This window comes from Rhinichthys klamathensis, unplaced genomic scaffold, assembly GCF_029890125.1.
Source record: "Rhinichthys klamathensis goyatoka isolate OS25496 unplaced genomic scaffold, OSU_Roscu_1.1 h1tg000449l_1, whole genome shotgun sequence".
In the NCBI taxonomy this organism is placed as follows: Eukaryota; Metazoa; Chordata; class Actinopteri; order Cypriniformes; family Leuciscidae; genus Rhinichthys; species Rhinichthys klamathensis.
Window position 1 is genome coordinate 522,812 of NW_026606942.1, and position 24,205 is coordinate 547,016.

Below are 24,205 nucleotides of genomic sequence, written 5' to 3' on the forward strand. Positions count from 1 at the left end.
CTGTTGGTGCATCATGAAAAAAAAAACAAGCTCCAAAATAGCTCTTTAGCTCCGCCCACTCCAATGAAACACTGTGAATGAATATAATCGAGTTGATCTGATTATATATGAGGAGTTCAGATGCAAAACCTCTGAGTCCGTCTGACATGTTTTCTTTTAAATGAGTATTTTACCAGGCTTAGTAAGGCTTACGTAGGTTTAGTAATTTCACTTTAATGGCAATGAAAATGTTATTAGTCAGTATATTTATCAAATTAATTATGGAAGGGGATTTACTAAGGTTTGCTCTAGTCATTTTACTGGAATTTGCGCCATTATTTACGCCTAAAAAAAGCATGTCTTAAACCATGGTCATAATGGAAATATCCGGCTGTGTTCTTTAATTTGCGGGTCGTAAGTAGATCATGTGCAGAACGTTCTGTGCTTTTTTGGACTTGTGCTCTCACGCTAATTTCCCCTGTCCTGTTTGCCCTAAAACCATAAAGAATACAGTCTTGTACCTTTGTCTTTTTCTTATTTTTAAAAACTTTTTTTGCTTCAATTCAAAGTTTGTAGTGTAGCGATTCACCTCCTAGACTATTTTTAAATCCCTATGGGAAAAATGAATGAAAAAAATTAGGGCTGTCAAACGATTAATCGCATCCAAAATAAAAGTTTGTGTTTACATAATATGTGTGTGTACTGTGTATAATTATTTTTAATACATAAATACCCACACATGCATGTGTATTTAAAGGGATACTCCACTTTTTTGGGAAATAGGCTAATTTTACAACTCCCCCAGAGTTAAACTGTTGAGTTTTACCGTTTTTGAATCCATTCAGCCGATCTCCGGTTCTGGCGGTTCCACTTTTAGCATAGCTTAGCATACATCATTGAAGTGGACAAGACCATTAGCATTTCTAAAAAAAAAATGACCAAAGAGTTTCGATATTTTTCCTATTTAAAACTTGACTCTTCTGTAGTTACATCGTGCACTAAGACCGACGGAAAATGTAAAGTTGCGATTTTCTAGGCTGATATGGCTAGGAACTATACTCTCATTCCTGCGTAATAATCAAGAAACTTTACTGCCGTACCATGAGTGCAGCAGGCGTAATGATATGACGCAGCGCCTGAAAATAGGCCACCTTCCGTCAACACAACGGAACTATTTTCAGGCGCTGCGTCATATCATTACGCCTGCTGCACTCATGGTATGGCAGTAAAGTTTCTTGATTATTACGCAGGAATGAGAGTATAGTTCCTAAAATCGCAACTTTACATTTTCCGTCGGTCTTAGTGCACGATGTAACTACAGAAGAGTCAAGTTTTAAATAGGAAAAATATCGAAACTCTTTGGTCATTTTTTTTTTAGAAATGCAAATGGTCTTGTCCACTTCAATGATGTATGCTAAGCTATGCTAAAAGTGGTACCGCCAGAACCGGAGATCGGCTGAATGGATTCAAAAACGGTAAAACTCAACAGTTTAACTCTGGGGGAGTTGTAAAATGAGCCTATTTCCAAAAAAAGTGGAGTATCCCTTTAAGAAATATTTGCATGTATATACTGTATATAGACTGAATGTAGCCTATATATAATGTATATTTTATATAAATATAAACATTTTATATATAAATTACATATTTTTCTTAAATATATATACATGTGTGCATTTATATACAAAATAATTATACACAGTACACACACATATATATTATGTAAACACAAACTTTTATTTTGGATGCGATTAATCGTGATTAATCATTTGACAGCCCTAAAAAAAATACTTCGGGAACCAGCGCCGCTGAAAAAGGGGAGGGCACTGTTGCACTCTATAGAACTTTACCATGCTGTATAGTTGACCACTGTGTTCCTAATGTAGAAGTGTAAAAAGGGTGCCTGCAGGATGCCGCAACTGACCGATCAGAAACAAGTATTCCAGGGAACCATGTATTAATCGTGTCTACTGGCTATAGTGAGGAGAACTCACAGATTTGGCTTTTTTCTGCAGGTCCACGATCTGAGAGAGGAGGTGTGTGATTTCCTCTTGCTGGCGAGAGGCATCCTCTGTTTTCTTAGCCAGCTCTTCCGCAATGCTGGAGAGCTGTATGTTAGCATCTCCTAAGGGTGAAGAGATACGCTTTCATGTGTAAGACGTCACATTCAAATACACCTTTGGTAAACACAAAATGTGGAAAGTCCCTAATCCCCATTAAAGGCAAGTTATACAGTAGACTAACCCCATGGTATCTGCAGTCCATAACTTTAATAACCGCACTGTTATACTACAAGAGTGGAACAATAAGGTAATGAATTTAACTAGTACAGGATGGGTTGTAATGTCAGTTTAGGGAATGTGATCTTTGATGGTGTAACAGATGGATCTACTCACTGAGCTCTTTAACACAATCATTTACAAGCTGTTGTTCTTTTTCTTCATACGAGATGGTCTCTGTCTCCAAGTGATTTGCCTATAAACAAACACACAATAAAGAACGGTCTTAATAAACAATGGAGGTATCATTTTACATGGCTGCTCTTTTGTTTTAGGGTACTTGTCAGAGGAACATGTCTTAAGTGCCCATATTGTAGAGAAAAACAATCTAAGCTATGGAGTTTACACAAGCTTTTTGTTTTCATGTCACGGCCCAGTTTAATGGGGATCACATACACTGAGAAATGTTATGCAGTGATGTCTTTAGATTTGGGTTCACTTTCTAAAATGTTTGGGTGTGAATAGGTCTTGTGTGAGTGTGGATGTAGATGTCATAGTCATTCATAGTCATAGGAATTCCACCTGCCTGCTGGTCAGATGCCCGACACACGTCACTGCAGATATACAGTTACAGTTACAGTGAGAAAGAGCAACAAGGTGGGTGATAACGACATACTGCATATTATGATATAGTACTGCATATATACTATATACGATCATTTTTTTTAATATACACTGCCCGGCCAAAAAAAAAGTCGATGTTTGGATTTAAATATAGGCAAATGCTTAAGAGCCTATGATTGGATCATTATTGCATTGCATTATTTTTATGTTTCTAGCATGTAATTCATTTGGCAACAGTTCTTCTAACCCTAATTGATGGAGTGTGTAGGAAGACACATCATGGCCATATTCCAGGATGACAATGTCAAGATTCATTAGGCTTAAAGTGTGAAAGAATGGTTGGAAAAACCATTTTCATACATTTTGACTTTTTTTTTAATGGATTTGACTGTAGAGGTCGCAAAAGAGAACTCAATTTGGGATTGCATGCTCTTCGGCTGTGTCAGTCATTTCTTTATCATTCTAACGTGTCAGTAACTTTAAACAGTCTCGAGCTGAGTGGATGAGCCATTCCACCGAAAGGGTGACATTTCTGTCCCCAGGACATTATATGTATAAAATTGCATGAAAATTAACTCTAAAATACATTTTATTATTAAGCAAAATGTCCTGCACATTAAGCTACCTACAAATTTAAAATGTATATTTAAAAACTTAGATAAAAACTACATAGAACACAAAAAAATTGCATTTTCTGCATGTCCCCACTCTCCATCTCTAAACTTTACAATGAAATATAATGATTCAAATCCTTCAGAAATCTGAATTTTTTTTTATTGTTGTGTGACTTTATATCCAATCTGCTTTAAAATGAAAAAAGAAAAAGACATTTTATCTAATATTTGAGATAAAATACACATTTTAGTCATGTCCCCGGGTTTTCACTCAGTCCTGTTACCCTAACACATTACCCCCTCTGAAAAACTGGGAATAATCCACAAGACCATTTTCAACAGTAAGTTGCATCATCTGGATCTTCTGAAGGCAATGGGAAGACCATAAGTTAGTCTTCTCATTTTAATTTCTGTATATGTGATGAAATTGTAACTACGACTGAGAAGGTCAATCTCAACATACTGTCCTGTTACCTAAACTTTTTCTTAGATTTTATTTGTTTATTTTAAAAATATTAACTTTTGGAAAGGCACTAGAAATGGCTCAGTGTCCTCATGCTATTAGCATGTACTATGTGGCCATATGCCATGTATTTGATAACTTTTTGCTTGAAAACTCAATCCTGTTACTTTCAGTCCTGTTACTATTTTTTTCATTTTTCTAAAAAAATTAAATTAAATCACTGTTTTTATCAGTTTTGTTTGGCCCATCATTTATACAATTATTTAACCAATTAAATTGTTTAAAAAATATATAAACTTGAGGCTTTGGTCTTCTTTAAAATGAAAAAAATGGCTTTGTGTTTTTTATTAAAATACACCTTGCCTTAATAGTGATTTTATTGTCACAAATATACATTTTTGGAACAAATAACCAACAATTTCTTTAAAATAAACACTTTCTTGTGGGGAAAACAAAGGAATTAATTGACATGCTTTTAAACTTGCTTTTTAAATGGCACATGGTTTTCGGTAACAGGATTGAGAAAACATGCGCCCATCTTCTGCTTAAACCTTGTAAAAAAGTAAATAAAGTTGCCTGAGATTGACCAATACACATTTTGAATAGTTAAATATGTGTAGTATTAGATTCAATGTTGAAAAAGATAAAAAATAAAGTTTAATTTTGAAGAAATACAACAAGCAAATGTCACCCATTCGGTGGAATGGCCCGGATACATTTACATACCGTGATATACACGAAATAGCAAAATCTTTTTACAATGTCACCTCACCACTTTATACTTTATATCGTCATACCGCCCAGCCCTAAAAGCTGCTAAAGCTAAACAAAAAGTCTGAAGATCTGGTGAATTTCGTATGAATTTACTTTATAATTCTATAATCTAAAGTTGTGTTTTTTTAATATAATTATTATGACCACATATTAACTGAAAGACAAGACAACATGAAATATTTTCCTTTTAAATGTATATGTACTTTTCCTTTCCCTTTCTCACAGATCTAAGTGAGCGCTTATGCAAACTAAACTTAAAACATAAGTTTAAGTTAATGAGTTATTTTAACATAACTTAAAACTAAACTTCATTAAACATAACTTATGATATGTAAACTTAGTTTATTATAAAGGTATTGCAGTTCTTATTTTACTAAAGCACACAGATAATGTTCTCAAATGTCTTTATCTGAGAATGAAGTTGGATACTGTATGCCTAGAACCCTGACAAGTTTGATTGGAGGCTGTTTTGAATAATATAATGCAAAACACTGATATGAGCGGTGGAAGAATATGAATACTGAGGTCACTCTCTCACCTCTGATCGCAGGCTGAGGTTCTCTTCCTCCAGGTCCTTGAGTTTCTTCTGCAGTGAATCCAGAGGGAGGTAATCTGGGAGCGTGAAAGACGAGTCATTTCTGCGAATACTGCGAAGAAAAACCACAGACTGATGTGTCTCCTTCAGTACACAGAAATATCCTCACTGAAATATGCTAGATTTGTACATTTGTCTGGCAAAAATAGAAAATAATAGTATCCACATAATTTGAGGTATCAATCATGCCAATGGCACAGGTATCAAGTTAATAGGTTGTCTAATATATGGACTCACGGTGTGGTAGAAGCAGACTCTCCATCACTCTCCTCAGCAGCACTTGTGTAGAACTGCAGGAGTTCATCCTTCATTGAGAGATCATGACGCAGCTGAGACACCTGCGTGCACACATACAAACTCGCTCAAACAAACAACTCAAAACTCAAATAGTCTGTCGTTTTGTTCTGCAGTATAAGAGGTTTTAGATCAAATCAATTATATACTGCACTATTAAAGGAGTAGTTCACTTTAAAATGAAAATTAGCCCATGATTTACTCACCCTCAAGCCATCCTAAGTGTATATGACTTTCTTCTTTCAGACGAATACAATCGGAGTTATATTAATAAACACCCTGTGACGCTTCCGAGCTTTATAATGGAAGTGGATTGCAACCATCAGATTGAAGCTAAAAAAAAAAGTGCATCCATCCATTATATAAGAAATCCACACGGCTCCGGGGGGTTAATAAAGGCCTTCTGAAGCAAAATGATGAGTTTGTGTAAGAAAAATATTAATATTTAGCACGCTACCAAATAAAATTCTAGCTTCCGGCCAAACTTCGCAGTCAACTTCGTATGACGTCAGAAGTAGCGTAGTGCGTCATGGCGTAGCATAAATATCAGCAGTACGCCACATTATTAACATAAGTCTAAGTGGAATCCGTATGATCGTTTTAAAGTGAACTACTCCTTAAAAAAAAGATGGTCTTTAAAGGTTCTTTGCACATAGTAACAGTTCTCTTTAGAAAAATATTTTCCTGAAGAACCATTTTATGTTGACATGATTTGTGTTACTGTACACTGTGTCCTAACCAGACGCGATGCGATAAGATTCCAGCGACAAGCAATTTGTCTGTCCACATCAGATGAGACATGACTACGAGACACTACAAAATCAATCAAAAATCACAGCCAATAAGAAAAGCGTGTAGGCAGGCTCTCTCTGCAAGCGCACTGCACTCGCAAACAAATTAGTAAGCAGTAAGCACATAATCAAATTCATAAATATTATACCCTTTTAACATTAAAAATCGGTACTGAATGGCTGAAACAATTTCTGTCATGGGTTACACTTGTTTGTTCACACTGAGTTCACAGTTTGAACATTTTTGCTTCCTTTAATTTATTTTCAAGTTCTGAGGTGAATTGGGATTGTAGGGCAGTCGTGGCAGTAATGGTTAGAGAGTCGAGAGTCGCAGGAATAGAAACAGTCCGCTGTCACTCTCCACGTATCGCCGTTGCGGCTAGTTAGGAAAAAAACTCTGATGAACATGAAAAAGATACCTTTTATCACATGACATTGTGTCTGGTTAGGACAGTTCTTTTTTAGGACAATGTTTTTAGGTGAAATCTATTTTATACTGCACCATTAAAGAAGATGGTTCTTTAACACAAAGAACCACACCAGCATGAAATGGCATAATCTAAATATAACTGTTACTATGTGTAAAGAACATTTAGAGTAATTGTTCAAATATCCACCTCATTATTGATTTTCTGGAGCTCAAACATCCAGCTACACAGACTGTCAACACATTCTAAACAGGTACTTTATTTCCTTCTTAAAATGTCTATAAATTTGAACTTTTAAATTGTATCTGCATGGTTTCCTACCAATCGTGTCTTTTTCTCCATATTTATTTATGTTCAATGTCAATTATCATTTATTAATGTATTCAGCTAATAAACAATTTCATGGTACAAATTCCCATGTCAATAAAATGTAAAAGTACTACATTTACATTTATGCAAATAGAGGTAAAAAAAATGTTTTTAATAAATTTATAATTTATGACAATAAACCATTATTTATTTAACAGTTTTTTTTATAACACCATTAAGGTTTTATATAGCATTTTCAATAGGGCTGTCAACTTTAGTCGTTTAGTCGACTAATCGGTCGATGCCGTCTTGGTCGCCTGACATTCTCATTGGTCGACCAGTTGCATTTTTTTTTTTACCAATAGAAAGACATTTTCATTGATTTACTCCTTGATATTTATTCCTTTATAAGCAGTTATATATTACTGTATTCTAAATATAATTAGCCAATGTTTTATCAATGGTTTTATCCCCAACTTTAAATGCTGTAATGCTATTTTGTAACAGCACCACAGTTTAGCGCACCACGTAGATCACTCGGGAACCGCATCTGTGGCTGGCTGCACTGCTGCTGCGGCGCGGACGCGCTTGGAAAAAACGATTATGAGCCTTCCATTATGAGCGCGCATAACGCACGCCTACATTTGAAATAACGAACTTGAGCGCGCAAAAGACGCAATATGTGAGCAGGCCCTTTAACGGCTTTATTATGCTGACTCAATAGATTGTGTTTTCTTATGTTTTTGTTTTTATTTGTAGGCTACACTTGACGCGTTTGAAAATATAGCCTAAATAATGTAACAAAACGAAAATAAACCTATATGCCTTCCTACTATACAGCCTATTATTATTATTAGGATTGTTTTTTAGGCTATTTGGGTTTTTTGTGTGTTTGTTTTAAAACGCCTAGATCAGCTGGACAAAAGTTAACCCATAGCTTTGAAAGTAAAGAAGAATATACAGCCTGTATAAACGAGAGCTTTTGTTAGGATTTTTCATTATTTGGCAGTTTTAGCAGTTATACTTTTTGTAGCGTGTGGTGTGGTCAGGTGCGCGATTGTGACTGTCACTATAGAGCTAGGACAGATCTCCTCACTTTGCAGTTAAAAAAATCACTTAATTTTCAAAGAATTGTATTATTATTATAGTTGTATGTATTATTTATGTTTTTTCGTTGTTGTTTTATAAATGTTCTATGACAATTGTTTAATAAATGTTCAATTAAAAATCAAAACATCGCGTTTTTTTTTTTTTTTAGTCAACTGATCGTTGCGCAGGGCAGGACTTTGGTCGACTATAAGGATTTCTTTGGTTGACTACAGCCCTAGTTTTCAAAGCATGATTCTTTATGGAACCTTTTAAAAATGTTTCTATTTAACACCACAAAGGGTTCTGCTATTAGTTGAAAACCCCTAATCTGGTACTGATAGAACAATTTTTCTTAATTTCTGCACCACAAGTGGCACTAAATTTAGTCTTCCATAGTTCAAATAGGATGAAGCATTTTAACGATGAGACAATACACACATTAGTTTTAAATTCATGGTTATGTTCACTTAAAACAGATGCAGTCATCTGTAAACAGCAAAAACAAACAAAGGGAAAAAAAAGTTGACATTAGCCAGCAGGCTTGTTTCACCTTTCCATTTTCTCCTCTTACCTCTTCTCGTATGTGATCCACCTGCTCCTCCAGGAAGGCATTCCTCTCACTGAGGGTTTTGTTCTTTTTCAGCAGAGACTGGCCAATACGTGCCGCCAACTCCAAATCACGCTCTTTCTGGAATGACATATAGAGTGATGGCATAAGTTTCTGTTTAATTCACATTACACTATTAAACACTTTCCTAAGGTGCAAGTCATATTAGCAAAATGTAAGCAAGATTTTGCAGGCAAAATACGTCCATTGTCAATAGTGTAGCGACGTATGAAGCACAGCTCAGACAAAACTCACTTTTAAAACAAGCAGATTTTCGTTAGATTTGCGCGACCAAATTGAACATGAGCGAATCCGAAATAACTGAATATACTGTAAATGGATTAAAATATAGTTCCTTAATATCCCAGATATTACATCTAGCTCACAATAATTATAATCTCACAAAAACATATGGAAACACCACCCAGTGCAGGAACACAAGATTTGCATCATACTTATGTAATCATTAACTATTTTGGTACATTGTAAGACCTACATCACATGTGAGACATGCTTTAAAAAAAACTCTTCACCCTATTTCAAAAAATATATTTTTACGCCCACTTCACACAGCTTACCTCCTCCAGGAGACGTGTAACAGCATCTATGTCATTATATGTCTTAGTCATCTGGCCCACTCGATCAGCACATAGAACTGTGGAAACAGAGAAGTGAAAAATGACAAACTCAAAGTAAACATTTCTAAGTTAAAGCTACATTGTGTTTAAAACACACAAGTATCAGTATGTAACATACGAGGTGTCTACAAGCTTTTTACATGCTCCCTTGTGAAAAAGTATACTTGAGCATACTTAGAAAAAAATGGGGGCTCGTCAGGGATCATAATAGAGCCCTGTATTTCTTTTGATATTTCTCTCTGTGTGTGTGTGTGTGTGTTAGACAACACATCAAAATAAGTGTACTTCTTTCAAGTTCAACAAAATAGTAATACATGATTTAAAATGTACTTTAAATGTAAAAATATTGATTTGACATTTTTGCCATACAGTTTTTTAAAAGTGTACTTAAATGTGTTAAGAAACCGTCATGGAATATACTTAAAGTACACTTAAGTGGCCTTTTATTTCATTCATTTTATCTGCAAGTACAGTTTTTTTATTTTACTTTTAAGATTTGAAGTACACTACAAGTGCACATTCAATACAATTAAGCACGCTTCTTTTACACAATGGATGACACATGATTCTGATTCTCTTTGATTGATTCCAAAATCAGGGATATAAAAAAGTGATATAAAATGATCAAATAATGATTTTTAATTTGATGCATCTCATTATGCTCTGAGACTAACATTAAACAGATGTTTTTGTTCTTCTACAGTTCATATTGTTTACATGGTCTAGCTAATTTTCTTCCAGAATCTAATTTTTGCTACAATAGATCTCTTCTCCAAGGAAACATCTCCAATCCCAATGGAGATAAAACACAACTATTATCACCATCATATTTTCTCACTATCAACAGGTCAGCTTATAAATAAGCTCAGTGGATGTATTGTGGTCGCATCCAGTAGATCCTCTCTGCCTGTCTGTTTGAAGCAAAGCATAATTACCACAATATAATATTCTTACAGCCTATTAAACAAAATCTTATCATGCAATGTATACAGTGTATCAGATCCAAAGATAAAATTAACAATTTTACAGATAACACTGAGCAATATAATTTGTTGTAAAACAAATATATGCGTAATTTTAACATTTAAAGCTGCAGTGCCTAATTTCTGTGCCACTATAACCACACAAAAAAACTAAACTCACGCAAATGGATGGCTGAAATGAAAAAAAAAACTTTTAGGGGAATGGGTGAATTTATAGTATATTTATCATTTATAATATTTAAGCTGTAATAGAAGAAGCTTTTTAACAATGAAACACTTTCATTAGCACGATAAACACTACATTTACATAATTGCTGTACTGCTGGTGGGAAGGCCATCTATGGCACTAGACAGCGTGATAATGCTTCCAACGGTTCAAAAGCGACACAACTACAGAAGCTCTTCGAGTTAAGTGTGATGTTAAAGAATCAAATGCAAAGCAGACATTTCCATCTGCGTCACACACAGCATAGAGAGAGAGAGCACAGACTGAATCCAACACACAGATATTGACCTGCCAGCAACACCCAGCTATAAACCACACAGAAACATTCCTGTAGCACTCATTCAAATATATCAACTCCGTACTGTTTTTTTTTCAATCACCTCTATAATAACAAAGAACATTTTCAGTGTTATTATTTGATCATGGTTAACAATATTTATTTAGGACCTACACAAGCTTTCAGTATACTGTAGGTTAAACTTAGAACTGTGAGTCACACGACAACAATGGCTAATAGGATACGGCCCAATGGTAAACCTAACAAACCCACCCAACCTCAAATGTTGTTGCTGGAGTGATATTATTCTCAGGTTAACTTGAGAACCACTGTTGTCCTGGTCACAAATAATACAGAACAAAGTCCTTAACAGATCGGCATTTAATAAAGGTTCAACCCCCAAAATAATAATAAAAAAAAAGCAATGTGATAAAAAATAACTAATATAAAGCAAGGTAAATAATATTTATAAAATATTTAGTCTCATTTCCCATTATGCAAAATTAGTCATAATTAAGAATGAGCAGGGGTTTTCAATCTTTTGACTGACAATGTATATGGCATGTTGTCATTACTAAAAAGTAATATATCTCAACACCTTACTGAACAAAATATATAGCCTAAATAATATATATAATAACATACTAATATATACACATATCCCATATATCTCACGCCACATTTGAAGGAGATCACATTATGTACCTTTCACGGTTCAGTGGTCATCACAAGGAATTAATCTGCTTAGCAAGGCTTATTTACACTCATCTAAAATCAAGTTAGACTATTAACAACTGCTGGTCTAAGCTCCCATAGGACAGTGTGTTTCAAACTAATTTTTCCATCCACCAGCATGTAGAGATTTACTTCAATTACCCCGGTATCATGACGCTCAACACCAGACAGAACAACAAACTCAGACCAACCGTACACAATGACCTGCCATCAGATCAACTCCCAATGCACAGAGACAATTATTCCCATAGTGTAAACTGGACACAAAGAACACAGCCAGGCATTAAATCTCCTGCACATCTTGTTTAGTGTGTTAATAAAGGTGACTTTCTTTGTCCTGAAATAACCTCCGATAAAAGTCAGTTTGCACACAGAAATAAACTTTCCCAGCTTTTTAATTGCACCTGTATACTATACCGTATATAATGCATTATAAATGTATTGTTAGTTAAAGAGTTATAAATGTGTGTATATATATATATATATATATATAATTATTGTAATTATTATTAGGGTGTCTGTGTACACCAGCCTCAGGTTGATCTGGGGTGACTGTAAAATTGAACACTGCCTATAATTACATATAGATACATATAAATAAAATAGGAAAAAAAATGGCTGACAAAATAGCAGAATAACTTAGGAATTCCTGACATTTTTAAATGTCAAGTTTTTCATAAATTAATATACTATTTATAAATAGTACATTTATTTACACTTAGTACAATTTATATTGTGCTAATGATATTTATCACTATTGTCAATTACTAACAATCATAATAATTATAGTTATCATTATTATTATTTTCAACACCAAAGGCAATTTTAATGACATTAACAGATCAGTTTATGTAGTTTGTGTAATTCACTCTGTAATTAAAAAAATTAAAAATAAAAACAAGCTGATAAATAATTATATAATTCAATATTATCAATTTGTGTACGTTATATGTTAACTATTGAAATAATGTCTGAGATGTGTATGAACATCTTGGAAATGTTCTTAATGTACGTTTATTTTGAATGGGCTAAATCCAGAGAGAAAAGTGACGCAGAAAGTAATTATGTAATAATAGTAATTATGCTTCAGCCTACACCTTTTTCGGTTGTTATGCATGCATATATTGTTTTTTTTTTGTTTAAAAAAAAAAAAAATTTGTGTGAGGACCGAAATAAATTTTATTGATTGAAATTTTGTTGATTGATAGTACAGTGATAAACAAACCCTTACACAAGTGTAAGAAAAAAAAAAAGTTAATATTGACATTTAAAAAATCTGAATAAAATGTTGTCTAATGATATTAAAAGCGGCAGTCATAAAGCTAAAAAGTAAAAATGAGTTTGATACAGTCAATCATTACAATAGTTATATAATGACAGTACGTGCAGTGCATGCTGGCATGCGTGTTGTGCCACTATGAGGACGTCTGTGCAGTGTTGACATGATCAACCTTATGAACAGCTCTGGGACAGTGCACTTTTATAATAAACCCAAGCAGCATGTAACCTTAATTAGTCATAATAAAAGCTAAATCACATTTTAATACTTCTTCCTGAGACTTTATGATTAATACAATGAAGCTACAGTAAATAATTCAACCTGAGTAACTCACTGATTTCCTTAAAGCACTGACACTAATAAAGATGTTCTAACACAAATGACAGTGTTTACGCTCATGTCGAATAACATGAAGGCTACAAATAGTGATCAGATCTGGGCAGAGAAAAGAAGAAACCCAATAAGAAGGGGAATCTGATGTGTACATTTTAAAACTCCTAACTAAGTATGTCATCACCAACCAAGGATGGAAAAACCTGTTTAGATTGTCTTATTCTGAGATCAAAACATTCTTGAAAGCCATTGAGTTACTTTGACAGTCCATCTCTTAACAGCACACTGACGTTAAACATTTACAAGGATCAAACTGTCAAAGGGCACAGGTACTGTACCTTGCTCCAGAGTATACGGCTCTGCATCTTCACCATCATCATCCTCATCATCAGCAGCACTGTTTGAGCTTAAGTAAGATGAGGTAGATATTTCCAGTATCTCTGAAGAGGAGTCAAACTCAAAGTGCTCCTCATTAGAACAATCAAAAGGCAATGCCATGCTATCACTGGGCTAGTTACGCCCAGACTGGCCCAGTCGTCTCAGGTACACAGCCATGAGTGACACTGGGATGTTGGGCTGGACATATAACCTCAAAGATCAGATAGACGGTCTCTGACCGACACACACCTGATACAGGAGACTCAATGCTCGGACGCTACCATTCAGATACGAAACAGCAGGTTTAAAGGTTAGGTTTGACTAAAGTAGGAAGAAAAGCACGACTACATTTGTGCAGATCAGCATGCATTTATGTATAGGATTGAAAAGCTTACGAATGAAAACAATTAACAGATTGCATAAGGTTTTATGTCAAGATTATTCAAACTTGAAAGGAAATGCGACTCCCGTCCCCCTTCTGCATAGGACTGAATGGTACTTTCCACTGACGCACCATCGAAACTATCAAGGCGTGTCTGAGTTGTGTTTGACTACACCTGTTGTGTGGGCAGGGCCTGTTCTTATTCCCTGGTGAAAAGACTCACATTGCCATAGAGAAGGCAAACAGGACATTTGACACAACAGGAACCATAAAGTAAAAACACCAGGGACAAAATGACACATCTGTTACTATATATATATATATATATATATATATATATATATATATATATATATATATATATATATATATATATATATATATAGTAACAGGTGTGTATGTGTTACTAATATATATATATATATATATATATATATATATAGTAACAGGTGTGCATGTGTATACACTATATACACAGACACACACACAAAATAAATACACACCAATTTCTTTCTTTTGAATTTGGTATAAATTGTGACTATGTTTTGTTAGATTTACTCAATTACCAAACCTACCACTATTTAAATGTAATCTCACTCATGAGTATTCATATGTATTTTATGTAAACTGTGATTCTGCCACACTTACATTTACTTTCTTTGTATAGACACTAAAATGTGCAATACTGATGTAGCCATCTTCTAAAACTTAAACCATTTACGTACAGTATGAACAACTTAAATTAGATGAACGGGTGTTTATGAATCCTTATTGATTGCACAAATCTTTAATCTACAAGTACCAATGTATAAACACAGACCAGGCTGATTATTTTTTTGTTAACTTGCCTCATACAACTATGCTAAATAACAATTCTAAGGAACGTGCTAAATCATTTTAGTTCATGATAGCCTTATATGGTGATAGACTTTAAACTCCAACAACTGGAGTGTGAAGACATGAGATGTTTGATAACAGCTGGACTTCTACACTTGTGCAACTCCACCTAGTCTAGCAATGCCACATGAATCGCACAATAACAATTCAGTATGCCTTGGTTAGATGTGTTATCACTCATTTTTCGTGTTGCATTGACAGAATGCAAATTGATAACTGCAATACAATCTGCAGTAGACACTCCTGCAAATGTGGGCCTTTAGACGGACTTCATTCCTATGGAAACACAATAGCGTGACAGGAATTGTGTGATCGTACAATGGCTGTGGCCGTGAAGGAGGTGGGTTTCTCTTTAGAGTGAACTTAAGCCTTTGTGCTTTAACTCCACTGAAGGGGAAAATGGAAAAGCAAGAAAAGAGCCAGAAAATGGTGAAGAATATGGTGAAGGGCTGGGAAAACTTTAGAGGGGAGGTGAAAGAGAGAATGGGACTGGGAAATGCAAAGGAGGTCAGACGGGAATGAAAAAAAGAATGTGTGTGTGTGTGTGTGTGTATGTGTGAATTCTGCTCCCCCCCGCTGAAGTAATCAATATGCTGTGCGAGAGTGATAGAGAACCAAACCACAACACATAATGTGGGTCAACAAAAAGTAAAGTCCTGAATAGTATACTGTATCACCAGCTGTACATTTTAAAAACAAACATATTATAATCACATACACTGAGAATTATATACAAACAAAGCTTATATTCTACATATTCCTGCAAGCCACAAATATTTATATCACCTCTAAAGAAAACAGTGAACAAACTGCAAGATCCGGGCACTTGTGATCCACATACAACAACCGCTGCAGTTTTTATATTAGTAAAAACAGCAGAGCATTCTGAAGCACTTATCATGATAAACGCTTAAACTGGCTTAATGCACAGTTAGAGACAGTGATATTAAAAGATCACATTCAGTATACACATTATTGATGATTCATATAAATACAAGCAGATGAACACAGAAAATGTATGACTCTCAAAGTGACAGTAGCAATTCACTTGCATTATGATAATCACCAAGGACCACGGTTTCAGCTAAAATCGTCTTTACTGTTCAACTGAAGAAAAAAAGACTCCTACATCTTCTAACTATCCTTTTATATCACATTAAACGTTTTCGAAGTTCAAAACCTGCTTGGAGTGCTCTTTTGGTCTTTTAATATCACTGTCTTAATGCACTAATACTTAGTACAAAACTGGTGGGCAGCAGAAAAAGCCTTGCTTTGCCCTCCAGGTGGGCGTTACTATAAGTGTGTGATGTCACGTGAAAACTATGAATAGCTTGGTCTAGTTTTAGGCATGATGGGATGTCCAAGTGTTACGATGAAGTGTGCTTGGGACAATATAACATCAGTCATCTGGAGTAAATGTAGTTCAGACAGTTGAAACAAACGACACCATCAATTCTTATCTTGTCAATGAGCAGTTAAACACATACAATATTTATCATCTCCAATAGTATTTCACATCGCGGTCTCAGTCTGAATGACAGTCTGAATGCCAAATCCCTGCCTACAACAGTCTGTGTGTTTGAAAACACGTACACATCCATCTAGCACTTCTGGACTGTTTATCACTGTCTTTACACTACGGTAGATTAAAGGGATCCATCTCTGTGGTTGGTTGATGGCAATGTGTTCAAATCAAGACGGAAAGCTATCCATAAAATCCATCACAGACCAGAAAACCAAATAAACTGCATATGCACAACTTGACACCAGAACTTGCATAATACGCTGCATGGAGACACAACATAACAGTAAATGTCTGGGATCAAAACAGAGCAGTTTTATGCACAGGATTACGTAACCATTCCAATTCTAAGGAGAAGTATTATAAGGAAGGAAGGATAAGGCGGCCATCAGTCAACAGAGACCAATAAAACATGCAGCAAGTCTAGATCAGAGTGCAGTGCTGTGATATAACCTGCTGCTTGTGAAACAGACTTCATAATGCCAACGCATCATCGATGGCTGATCTCAGATTAGCGAGAGACAGTGTTGATTAAAAAGAGCGGAGCATGACTAAGTGTCTGTGTGAACAGAATCATTTCCATGCTTTGAAATAAGGTGCAGAGTGATATTAAAAAGGGTTTTGAAAGAACAACAGACAAATGAGATATTATGTCTATGAATATTCAGATATAACTGACTAGGGTGTGAATGTGGTTTAAACCTGAATACACACAGTCATAAACGTGTGTTTCCGCTTTCAGACTGAGACAAGTAAATAAATGTTATTGGGCAGTTTTGCTGACAAGCAACACTTTTCAATAAGCTTTATGGGTAAATCTTAGATGAATGGATGGATGGATGGATGGATGGATGGACAAGTGGATGGATGGACAAGTGGCTAAACAAATGGATGGATGGACGGACGGATGAACAGATGGATGGATGGCTAAACAGATGGATGGATGGACAAGTGGATGGATGGATGGACGGACAAGTGGCTAAACAAATGGATGGATGGATGGACAAATGGCTAAACAAATGGATGGATGGATAGAACTGGATTGATGGTTGGACAAATGGCTAAACAAATGGATGGATGGATGATGGAACTGGATGGATGGATGGATGGATGGAACTGGATTGATGGATAGGCAAATGGCTAAACAAATGGATGGATGATGGAACTGGATGGATGGAACTGAATTGATGGATGGGCAAATGGCTAAACAAATGGATGGATGATGGAACTGAATGGATGGAACTGGATGGATGGATGGATGGATGGATGTATGTATGGATGGAGGATGGAACTGGATGGATGTATGGATGGATGGATGATGGAACTGGATGGATGATGGAACTGGATGGATGGATGGAACTGGATGGATATACAGATAACTAACTGGATTGATGGATGGATGGATATATGGATATAGGCTATGTATGAATCTATGGATGGAACTGAATGGATGGATGGATATACAGTACAGATAGCTAACTGAATTGATAGATAATTGATGGATTGATTTGACATCTTGATGTCTTTATTTATCCATCTTTATGGATGGATGAATGTATGGATGCGAGGTGGATGTATGGATGTGTGGGTAGATAGGTAGATAAGATGCTGTTTTGGATCTTTCTCAAAAATCATGCTGGATAACATTCATCACGTTGTACACATTTGTGAATTTCATGTCAGCTTGAGTGGCGCTGTCTTTCAAGCAAAAGACATTATGTTAATTTTTCAAATAAACTTTTCAATCATGTTGAACCCCACTGTATGTCTTTTTTAGCCATTGCATATGCACATACACTACCGTTCAAAAGTTTGGGGTCGATACGATTTTAAATACTTTTAAAAGAATTCTCTTCTGCTAACCATGGCTGCACTTATTTGATTAAAAATACAACAAAAATCAGTTATAGTATTAAATATTATTCCAGTGTAAATCAGCTGTTTTCTGTGTGAATATATAGTAAAGTGTAATTTATTCCTGTGATCAAAGCTGAATTTTCAGCGTCACCAGTGTCAGTGTCTTCAGTGTCAAATGATCCTTCACAAATCAGTATAATATGAGGATTTGATGCTCAAGAAACATTTATTATTATTATCAATGTTGAAACAGTTGTTGGTCTGTCAGTTGTACAGTTTTTTTATTTTTTATTTAGGATTCTTTGATGAATAGGAAGTTCAAAAGAACAGCATTTGTTTGAAATAGAATCTTTTGTAACATTATAAATGTCTTTACTGTCCTTGATAAATAAAAGTATTGATTTCTTTCCTCCAAAAAATAAAAATAAAATTCTCACTGACCCCAAACTTTTGAACGGTAGTGTATGTACTTTTCAGAATTATATAAAGATTGTGACTTATTAATGCAAGTCATTTTAAAGCTTTACCCTGGTGCTGAGTCTGATGCAACACAGGAGCTGAGAGGCCAGCTATACTTAGTCACCCTCAATGTTTCCTCCATCATTCTTACAGTACGTCTCAGCCCAAATCCTATTTCCATATTCGTTCACAGTCTCGTCCATGGCTGACCATGTTACTAACCAACTTTTCTGAAAGTGTTTAATTCTCATGGGTGATTCTCCCCACCCCTCTCTCCCCCTCAGTGGCAGCAGACAGGATTTTTCCTTCTTACCGTCAGCGCACTCTTCATAATACCAGTCCAGCTCGTAGTAATCCGCCTCCACAAACCTCTGCATGCTCAGTCTCCTTCAGTCGCGAGCTGGAGCCTCTCCTGTCCGGAGTCTGAGGTCACACACACATACATGTACCCACGGCCGTCCATTCTCCCAACAGCTCGGTAGCCAAATCCACCACTAACTAAACACAATGCATTCCACACACACACACACACACACACACACACAAGGTCAGAGAACAAGAGATGATGGAGAGAAAAAAGCCAGCAGTGTTGCGCAAGAAACTGCACTGCTATAGTCAAGGTTGTATCACACTCCGGAGGGCGGGGCTTACCCAAAGCCAGCCAATCAGAGCACACTTCATCAGAGCTGCTCTCATCATCTCCAAGCATTCGTCACAGCCCAACCCCGTCTCCTCATCTCTCTTGTTTCCAAGGCGCCTCCCTTTAGAGAGGTTGCCATGGCAACTGGCTCTGACTCCAGGCTGTGTTGGTGTCTGCACGTGCTCTGTTGCTTAACTTTCCCTTTGTTTTTTCCTCCTTCACTCTCCCATTGCTCTTTTCTGCCACACATATAGCAGCGGTAGTGCTGCATGCATGGGATATTTCATTTTGCTGCTCAGCTCAAGTGTAAGTGGCTGGTACAGTGATGGCAGGCTTTTGCTGTCTGCCTGCCAAAAGAAGCAGCTGACTCTCTGCAACCCACTGGGCCAACAACAGATACAAAAAGGCTGCTGGAAAAAAAAAGACCACAAAAAGCCTTGCTTCTTTATTCTTTACAAAGGCTTATTCTTTGCTAAACTAAACACTATTGATTTAATTTGATACCATTGGCTTTTTGACTCTTCTGAACACCACAAACTATTCCTGAACGGTGTGAATCATCCAATCACAAGCTTGCGTTCAGCTGTGATGTCATTTTCCTGTGCAGTGGACCTGCTATTGATGACTTTCCAGTTGCCACCTCATCGGCTGATACAAGCAGCAGGCTCATACTGATGACATCATGCTGGTTGGATAATGGATTTATGGAGTTGTGTGATATGAGGAATGATTGAAGGAAACAAAGGTGAAAATCATGTCTATAATTACCATGGGTGACCTCTGATTTAATTGGATTTTTTTTTTTTTTTTTTTACATTAACAATTTTCATAGTCCTGAAAAAAATTCATAAAGAAACCAATCATCATGTTTGCAGTAGTTTCATATGTTTTTTATGTTATGATAACTGGCTCATTTGATATGTTCTTGCCTAGAGCCAAAGCCATGGGGTGAATTTTTCTTTTTATTAAGAATAAATCATAATCAGTATCATACAAATGTATTTTACAACTGAAATAAAACAAATCAAATTAAAACAATTTACATTAACGAGACATTTTTCATATTATGTAAAGATAAAGATAATGGAAGATAATGAAATTTCCAAATCATCATGGAAATAATGTCAAAATGCAAAATAGGAACTAAAATTAGGCTTTATTCAATCTGTCAATCAATTTTTTTTACAGCATGTATCAATATTTGAGCAATACTATATTAGGGGGGGGGGGGGGGGGGGGGTTGGGTGTACACCTGAGACCCACGTTTCAATAGCGTGCGCTCTCTGTAGGCATGTTCACATTAGCAGATAATGAGTTGCCATGAGAACGACTGACATCTCTATCTTTTCATACAGATTACATAAACAGAGAATATTCGTTTTGAATTAGATAATTTAATAGCAGAGACGTAAATGTTTATAAAGATATATTGCTTATGCCTGTGTGACTAGTATTGTTTGAGTTTAGAGACTTGCTCCAGAAAAAAAGTTCACGGACACGGAGAGCGAGGAAGCATACCCGGTTTATTTTCTTTATTTTACAAAAGCACAATGTTTTGTTTAGATTGTAAGTGGACACATAAAAACGTAGACATTTCACAGTTTATTTTTCATATTTCTTAAGTCTGTATGACCGTAAATGACGGAGTATTTTAAGTCTATTTTGCTGCTATGTGAAAAAATCCAGCAAAACGCACCGGCGCGTTTGTTGACCCCAGAGGGTTAACTTTAGCCTAATAGGAAGGAACATACATTGTGATTAAAAATATATGCTCACTCACATCAAGACGCCGCTGCGGGGGTGGAGTCCATGCAGGAAGAGCAGCGTTTGGCACTGCGTCGCTTTTCAGCGCGAGCAGTGCTGTTGCAACTAGCAACACAACACATACGTCCCATCTTAACCACTCTACTAAATACAGATAAAGCTATTGCTAAAAATCTACGCTAACTTGAAGCTATCCTAACTGATGCAATACTATGCTAATAACTAACTATGCTTCTAACAAGTATGCTAATTAACTACCTAGGCTACACGAAATAATCTAAATAACTATATAAATGCTATGCTAACTATATGCTAATATACGCTATCCTGATCGTTTTCAATACTTGCAATTCCAACTCCTGACTCGCTACAGTGGTTTTGACGGAACAAGATGTTTATATACCAGGGGCTGAGCCTATGCCAAGGGCGTGGTGAGCTGGTGCCTGCTTACATCACGCGCCACCACAACTTCCAATAGGAAAATTCAACTGCAGTAGCCACCGTTCAACCTGAAGAGGGCAGCACTGTATACAGGGTTCTTGCAGGTTTCAGTTTGTTACATTTAAGACCTTTTTAAGACCTTTTAAGACCATTATGTGTAAAGTTTAAGACCAACACGACACATAAATAGAAACATTAGAATGATCCCAGAAATTCTTAAACATATTTTAAGTTTGTAAAATACACACACTGACTGATGTCTATGGAAGCGGCAATAATAATCCTTTCCATTCTAATAAGACGACACGTTTTATTCATATCAGATACACATTGTGTAAATAGCTTTACATTTTAAACTATTCTTCTCCCAGTTCTCCGGCCACTTTCATGTATTTCGTGAGAAGTTGAGGAATTGACGTGTTGTAAACTAACATGGCGCCGCCCATCGCACAAACAGCTGATTTGTGCTGACACCTTCATAACGATCAACTAACGCGATCGTTATGAAGGTGTTTAAACAACAAAACACATCCACTTGCACATATTTGACAATCGGAATATCAGTGTTTCATGTTATAGCTAATACATTTGTGAATATTTTGAATAGAAAAGGGAAAATGACATCAAAGCAGATCATCATTCATTCAGCACTGTTGTGGTTGCGCTGTGTCACGTGACAAGCAATGACGCGTCATCATGGAAACATTAAAGTGACAGGTTCTAAATAACGGTCGCCTAGAAAAACTCACGCTGGGGGATCAGTTCGAATATTTTAAATTTACGTGTGAAAGGGTTAAATACAAAAACAACAAACAAAAATAAACACAAATTAACAATGGTAAATTATTTAATGTATTTATTCTTTTTAGTAAACTGTTGTTTTTTTGTTAGAAACTCACGCTTACGGATGACGTGGTCGTTGAGCGCCCTCAGGCGACCGTTATGATTACATTCAAATGACTACACAATTTACAGATGATTAACGAATATTTTTAAATCATCCACCAAATTATCATCTCTTTCTTGCAGTTTAATGAGTAAACAACGAACATCAAGACATACGGTCCGCTAATGGTGTTAATTAGATCTCTCTTGATGAAGTCCGCTATACCAAATCTTGCTATATAAGCGATCTTGTTCGGTCCGCACGTAAACGTTTTCGCAATGCTCGAGCGCCTTCACACCCAATGTCCCTAGCTGTATTATCTTCTTGCATATTTTTCAGCGAGCTTCATATCTATTGCTAGGGACAGCTTGTAACCAGCTGCAAAACTCACCCTTATCGAGCCAAGTCATGTTAAACACACACTTCCCCTGTCCCCATGATATTTGAAAACTACGCGCTCGACGACAGCCCCGACTTCCCCGACCTCGACGTTGCAACTTGTCTTGCACGAATTCGGCGGGCAGGTAGCTAGTGAACCAACTTCCTTCACTTTATTGGCGGCGCGGGTTACATACCGCCACCTACTTTACAGGAGTTATACCTGCAGTGATCACGCAATGGGATTATCACATGGGATTATCATCATCACGTAGCCTACTAGAAAACAAAACAACCAACATTTTATTTTCGGCGGACAACGCTTGACCACAATTAACAAAATTAACGAAGGTAAGAATTTTAAGACTTGGGTAAATTAAATTTAAGACCTAAACTTGTGTTTTTTAGACTTTTTAAGGCCTTAAATTTCACTTTCTGAATTTAAGTCTTTTTTAGACTTTTTAAGACTCCGCGGGAACCTTGTGTATATTGTAGAATTAAAACACTTTATACCCAAATGTCAAAACATTTACTCGGATCAATGAACAGCACTAATAAAGCCCCAGTCTTACAGATCATTAACTAAAAAAAGTTGTTTTAGGGTTTACACACACTGCTACACACACTCTGCTACACACACTCTGCTACACACACTCTGCTACACACACACTGCTACACACACACCCTTTAATGCTAAAAATGGAATCTTATTGTAAAGTGTTACCATTTCATATAAATCCAAAGAGTCTGCTATGCTTAAATATGGCCATCTTTAAATATCTGCAAAGGCCAGAGCATTAAAATTACATAAATGTATATTACATGTATAGTCTTCTCACTTTATTTGCTTCTATATTATAACACTTGATGATTATCTAATCAAAATAACAACGACAAAAATTGCGACATTAAACATTTGGGTCAGGTTTGCGTGTTTTTGTCACATTGTTTTAACCACTTGAGGTACCCACTACTAATGGTATTCCCTTTCAGCCTCGACGGCAAACATAGGCTACTTTTGTTCTTTCTCTGCTAATGCAGAATCTAGGCAACAAATGAATTACTTTATAATGATATGACGACATGGAATGTAGAGTTCTGTATTTCTACTATTTCGCTGTCGGTGTTTTAAATGCGTATCTGAAGTTACAGCGGTCTCTGTGACGCGTGTTCTCTCTATGCCGCGCGCAGCCTCACGTGTTACAATAAACAACTCAGCCAGTGATAGTTTGTTATTTGTCCTCGAGAGGGCGCTCTCGCTCTGTATAATGCCAACAGTCTCTTCTCAGCGCTCTCGTACTGTGTAATGACTGCACACTCTTTTCAGCCGGAAAAACTATCGGT

General features: G+C 36.1%; 1 protein-coding gene across 5 annotated transcripts in view; it reads right to left on the reverse strand.

The window, feature by feature from the left end:
* Positions 1–24,205, reverse strand: part of trak1a (trafficking protein, kinesin binding 1a) — a 60,566-nt gene that overhangs the window by 17,487 nt on the left and 18,874 nt on the right. For 3 of the 5 annotated variants that reach the window (XM_056236497.1, XM_056236494.1, XM_056236498.1), the window contains exons 3-8: positions 9,365–9,441; positions 8,751–8,867; positions 5,506–5,606; positions 5,212–5,320; positions 2,376–2,454; positions 1,974–2,104 (exon numbers count right to left, since the gene is read on the reverse strand). In XM_056236497.1, the coding sequence (XP_056092472.1) occupies positions 1,974–2,104; positions 2,376–2,454; positions 5,212–5,320; positions 5,506–5,606; positions 8,751–8,867; positions 9,365–9,415 (588 nt within the window). In that variant the 5' untranslated portion in view covers positions 9,416–9,441. Of the gene's footprint in view, positions 1–1,973; positions 2,105–2,375; positions 2,455–5,211; positions 5,321–5,505; positions 5,607–8,750; positions 8,868–9,364; positions 9,442–13,595; positions 13,657–19,065; positions 19,269–24,205 lie in introns of those variants that run through there. The other 2 variants (XM_056236495.1, XM_056236496.1) reach the window with 2 other exon arrangements.